At 48.8% G+C, this 6,000-nt stretch overlaps 1 protein-coding gene across 4 annotated transcripts in view; it reads right to left on the bottom strand.

Moving 5' to 3' along the window:
• SCMH1 (Scm polycomb group protein homolog 1) overlaps positions 1-6,000 on the bottom strand; it is a 132,906-nt gene that overhangs the window by 2,742 nt on the left and 124,164 nt on the right. For 2 of the 4 annotated variants that reach the window (XM_007453733.1, XM_007453736.1), the window contains one exon: positions 3,890-3,955. The exons of the other annotated variants lie outside the window; for them this stretch is intronic. In XM_007453733.1, coding sequence (XP_007453795.1) covers positions 3,890-3,955 — 66 coding nt within the window. The remainder of the gene's footprint in view (positions 1-3,889; positions 3,956-6,000) is intronic. 4 annotated transcript variants of the gene reach the window in all.

Here is a 6,000-nt window from a genome sequence, read left to right as displayed (position 1 = left end):
GAGAGGCCCCCAAACCCAAAAAAAAAAAAAAAAAAAAAAAAAGTAATTGGATCATGTCAATAAATGCAATGGCCTCGAAAGGCGTACCTGAAATAAAGTCGAACCCCTTGCCATGGTCTAGAAGGTATCCTATCATCTGGCCCTTTCTATCTCCTCTCCCCCTTCCCCCCATCCTTTACTCACCAAGCTCCAGCCACTCTTTCTTTCTGCCTCCTGAATAAGCCATGCTTTTATTCTTTGACCCAGACACACAATTTCCTGTCTAAAACTGTCTTTTCCCCACATCTTTGCACACCTGATTCCTTCTCAACATTTGGGTTTCATCTCAAATATTGATTCCTCTGAGAGGCCTTCCCTGATATCCGAATAAAAGCACTCAGTCCCCACATAATCACTTCAATCCAGTTACTCTAGTTCCCTCCACCCCCAGCACATATCACAACCTACAGTAATTCCATGCATTTATGTTTATCTGTCTTCTCCTACTCCCTGCTATGTCCTTGTGATACTCTGATTAATAAGAAGAAACATATGTATTTGTCTTCATCCCCTTTTCTGGCACAGAACTCCTAAAACTCTAGGAATTTCCTAAGTGGTCGGAGAAATAAAGGTGTCTTTTGCTAATCATAGCAAGTCCCTTTTATCCACACCTGGGTATGTTAATGAGGTGACTTTTAGAAAGCCCCTAAGGATGGGGGCTGGTTGCCAGAAGGACCAACCAGGTGACTAGAGGGTGGGAACTTTCAGCCCCACCCCCGAACCTCTGGGGAAGGGAGAGGGGCTAGAGATTGAGTTCAATCACCAACGGCCAACGACATAAGTAAGCAACCTTGCCTATATAATGAAGTCGCCATAAAAGCCCAAAGGACAGGGCTTCAGAGAGCTTCTGGGCTGGTGAACGTGTGGAGGTACTGGGAGAGTAGTGTACCCAGGAAGGGCACGGAAGCTCCATACCCCTTCCCCCATACCTTCCTCTATGCATCTCTTCCATTGGGCTGTTCCTGGATTGCATCCTTTTAGTAAAAAACTGGTAATCTAGCAAGTAAACAGTTTTCCTGAGCTCTGTGAGATGCTCTAGCAGGTTAATCAAACCCATGGAAGGGAGCACAGGAACCTCTAATTTAGAGCCAGTCAGTCAGAAGCACAGGTAACAATGTGAACTTTGAACTGGCAGCTGAAGTGTGTGTGTGGGGGGGTCAGTCTTGTGGGACTGAGCCCTTATCCTGTGGGATCTGACGCTTCCTGCAGGGAGCTAGTGTCAGAACTGAGTAAAACTGCAGGAGGCCCAGCTGGCATCACAGAATTGCTTGGTGTGTGGAGACCCAGACGTCCGCAGGGAAGTTAAGCAGTGCTGAACAGAGCACTGAGCGGTGCTGAACAGAGCACTGAGCGTAGGGAGACAGGCAGGAGGAGAGTGTCTTCCTTTCGCATAAAAGAGCGCCTGCTCTGCCAGCACACGTTCAAACACGTTTGCTAAATGAATGAATGACCCTATGTAATAGTTCCACGTATATTTTTCTGTCTCCCCGCCAGACTAGGTCTGTCTTGACGCAGGGACCCTGCCTTGCTCGTGTCAGTATCCTCACCACCCAGGAGATGCCCAGTCAACAGCCAACTGTCAGAGGTGAAACACCAATGGAAGTAGAAAGGCCCGACTCTTCAACCATGTCTTGCAAAGGCTAAAGATCTTCTCTCATATTCCTTCATTCCGGGTCCCAGGTCTAAAAGTCGAAGCACACTTGGCTTGGCACCCCTCCTGCTCCCTGGGTACCTCTCAAGCTTGTAGCTGGGCACTGACCAGACCGGAGAGAAGTGTGCTGGAGCAAGCAGGGTGATTAGCGCCATAGAAATTCCAAAGGCTTTTTGGAGGGGTGGTAGACAGGGAGTTGGAGAGGGCTGTGTGAGCCAGCCACTTCGCCCTGCCCTGAAAGTCCACTGCGATGCTGAGACAGAAACCAGCTGCACAGACGATGGAGAGCAGGGAGCAGATACTACACATGAATATGTCCATCTTAGCTTCTTGGACCATCTTAGCTAATCCCTCTACCCAGGGGAGCTAGGAATCACACACACACACACACACACAATTATACACATACTTATATAATGATATTATAAATACACACACATATATACTCATATATAATACTATTATATATTTACATGTTTGTCTGTTAGCCTACCCCATTAGAACATACACTCCATGAGGGCAGGAGGCAGGAAGTTGCTAATTTATACAGTGGTCAGGAGAGCATCTCTGAGATGACATTTGAGCAGAGACCTTGAGCAGAAGACTGACTGGCATGTTTAAGGGTTAGCATGGAGGCCAGTGTGCTGGAGCAGAGTGAGTGAAGAGAACATGGCAGGAAATAACATCTGAGAGTATGTATGTATGTGGTGGGGCGGGACGAGTGGCAGGGCACATCACAGAGGACCTTGTAAGCCACTGACAAACCACTGGCTTTTCTGAAGGTTGGTTTTGAGCAGAGGAGTGTCACACGAACCAACTTATACTCTGAGTCTGCGTTGATAACAGTCGTTAGGGGGGCAAGGACAGAAGCAAGGGAGACCAGATGAAAAGGAGGCTACTACAATACTCCAGGCAAGAGACGACTGGGATGCATCAGGTGGCGGTGGTGAATGTGGCGGAGAGTGGCCTGATACACCCAGAACTCCCAGCATCGCCAGGTCATTTGACCCTTAAAACAGCTTTTTTTTTTTTCGGTACGCTGGCCTTTCACTGCTGCGGCCTCTCCCGTTGTGGAGCACAGGCTCCGGACGCGCAGGCTCAGCGGCCATGGCTCACGGGCCTAGCCGCTCCGCTACATGTGGGATCTTCCCGGACCCGGGCATGAACCCGTGTCCCCTGCATCGGCAGGCGGACTCTCAACCACTGTGCCACCAGGGAAGCCCTAAAACAGCTTTTGAAGGAAGTATCATCATCTTTAGTTTAGAGATGAGGCAACTGAGGCCCAGAGAAGTGAAGTGACTTGCCCAGGACCACACAGCTAGGAAGGAGAGAAGTTAGTGCCCTGTCTCTGTCTTTTCCTATGCCTGTTCCTGCAGACAGACTATACCAGGGGTCTCTCTCTCCACCCAATGCGTACAGCTGGTGGTCACTCTTCACGCAAGGCAGAGTGTCTCAGTCTGAGGATGACTAAGGAAGGTGGGGCGCATCCACAAGAGGCCAGACTGACAAACTGAGGCCCGACCATATGGATCAATGAAATAAGGGAGGGCATAGACTTGTCATATAAATTCTTTGAGAGAAGCAATTCTAGGGCCAACCAAAGAGAATTCTCTCATAGCTTTGTGAGGATCTTCAGGGTCAAAAGAGATTCTGACTGTGACTTGGCCAACAGACTCCCAGTGTACCCCAAAGGAAGAGTGGAGATGCCTGGGAGACAACAGTGGCATCTGAGGCCAGTGCCATGCGAGGCAGCCTATCAGTATGATGTCACTTACGTGTGGAATCTAAAATATGGCACAGATGAGCCTGTCTACAAAACAGAAACAGACTCACACACACAGAGATCACACTTGTGGTTGCCAAGGGGAGGGGGTGGGGGAGGGAAGGAATGGGAGTTTGGGACTAGCAGATGCCAACTATTATATATGTCAACAGGGTTGGATAAACAACAAGGTCCTACTGTAGAGCACAGGGAACTCTATTCAATATCCTGGGATAAACCATAGTGGGAAAGATTATATAAAAAAAGAATGCCCATATGTGTATAACTGAGTCCCTCTGCTGTGCAGCAGACACTGGCACTACACTGTAGATCAACTGTACGTCAATAAAAAAAAATAAAGTTAAAAAAAAAAAGGAAGCACTCCTAACAGAAACAGGGCTTTGGGGAAGAGAACACTAATAGTAACCCCCTCATACCTCGGGAATGATTCAGTTTCCAAAATGACCCCATATCCCTGCTTCCATCTGAACCATTTAACACGCCTGTGAAAAGAGCAGGTCAGTATCACCACCTCCACTTTGTGTATGAGGAGCATGAAGACCTGAGAGCTGAGGTGACTTACGTCTCAAGGCAGGGCACCAACCCTCCGCTCTGCCTCTAATTCAGAGCTCCTTACGCTGTTCCATGCGGGGCCTTGCTGGGGTTAGGGTTGGGGAGGGCCATCCCAGGCTTCTCTCCCTGTCTCGGCCTTCCTGAGAACCCCCTCTGCCACTGCAGGCCTTGCTTACTGGAGTCTTCTTATTCTTTCACACCTCATCCATCCCTGGACTGGGGGAGGCCACAGTGGGTGTGGAAATGGCAGTCTCCTGTCTCCCCACTGCTGCTTTTAGACCCTCTTCCGACGGAAGCTCGTGTTCTTCAGAGGCCAGACATGTACCGACCGTCTGCTCTTCTGGATCACTTTCATCTGTAGATCTCTGGGTATCTGCTCTTTGTTAAATGAAGACTTTTGGGTACTTAACTCACTACCTTCTGTTCCACCCCAATTCCTGCCATAATCCTCAGAGGCAATCCATTCAACTGCTGCCTTGCTTCCAGAGACTTTCATCTCTACTATACTTCAAATGCTTACTGCCAAGGTTACTGTCTGGTTCTTGCATCTCTTGGAACAAATCCACTGAGGAATTTTAAACATCCCCCCTCTGACCCCAACATCCCACCTTTTCAACTCTCTTGGGACCTATGTCCCCGTAACCATTATGTCACAAAGACATTTTTAGCACATCAAGCTTACAGTCTCCCCATCCTTCAGCCTTCTCTCAGCCTTGCCTCTTCCCCACCCTGCCCAGGTCCAGAGTTGATGATCTAAACTCCTCTTCCTCCAGCTCCACCGAGTACCTGCTCCCCCGCTCCCCGCCCCCTCCTGCCCTGCTAGCTCAACATAAAAACTTACCTCTCAAACTGCCTTTTTTCACCCCACATCTAGGTTTCTAAGAACCACACCAGAAAACCATAGCTCTCGTAAACTGGCAAACTAGCCTCCAAGCTCCAAGCATTGCTGGACCTTCGTGTTTCCTGCAAACCATCCCCTCCTCCTTGATCCACTTCCTTCTGTCTTCTTTATGGCTGGTCCAATCTCCTGGCACTCTGGAGCCCTTCCCTACTCAGCCCTCTCTCCACTCCCTCATGGCCACAGCCAATTTTCCCTCCAGTCACAGGGAGCAAGGTGTGCGCCTCCTTCTGTCTTAAGACTGATCCCTAATCCTTTCTACCACCCACAAGGCCTTACTTTCTCCTCTTTCCTATATTCTTAATTTCTTCTTCTTGGAAGGCTCAAGTTGTCTGCTGATACACATGCCCAGCGTGCACCCACTCTAGAAGACCTTCTTTTGAAGGTCACCTCCTTTTTTCTCATCAAACTCTCCTTGATATCCCCACCCACTGCAATCTGCCCTCACCACCCTCCAGCACCACTGAAGCTGCTCTTACTAAGATCACCAATTACTCACTCATCACCATATCCAGCAGATATTTCTCAGTCCTATTTTACCGAACCTTTTTGGGTTGTACTCGTCTTCAAACACTCTGTACTCCTGGCCACCACAGTATCAAATTCTTATGTTTTTCCTCACATTTGACTACTCCTTTGTCCCCTTGGTGGTATCCTCTTCCTGTTCCCTCCTCCTGAACTTTGTTGGTCCCCAGAACTCCTTCTTTGGTCAACTGTTCTTTTCATTCTAGACATACTCCTGGGAGTTGGGGTCATTCACCCTACAGCTTCAACTTCCATCTATTTGCTGATGACTCCCAAATATTTAACTTCAGCTCAGTCTTCCTCCCTGAGGATCAGACCTGCACAGCCACTGCCTGCTGGGTATCACCTAGATGACCCACGGGCTCCCTCCCCTTCTTTCTCCTCTATGGTTGGTTCCCTCTCTCAGTGAATGGCACCACCGTCTATCCAGTCACCCCTTCTAGAAACCTGGGAGACATTCCCACTCCTTCCTCACAACCCCTTGAATCTGACTCATTTTACCTCATGAAGAGTTTTCAAATCTATTCTCTCTTCTACAAACCTTCTACAACT

The sequence above is a fragment of the Lipotes vexillifer genome, unplaced genomic scaffold, assembly GCF_000442215.2.
Source record: "Lipotes vexillifer unplaced genomic scaffold, Lipotes_vexillifer_v1.1 scaffold213, whole genome shotgun sequence".
Lineage (NCBI taxonomy): Eukaryota > Metazoa > Chordata > Mammalia > Artiodactyla > Lipotidae > Lipotes > Lipotes vexillifer.
Note: the sequence above shows the minus strand (reverse complement) of the source record. Positions and strands in the feature narration are given on the sequence as shown.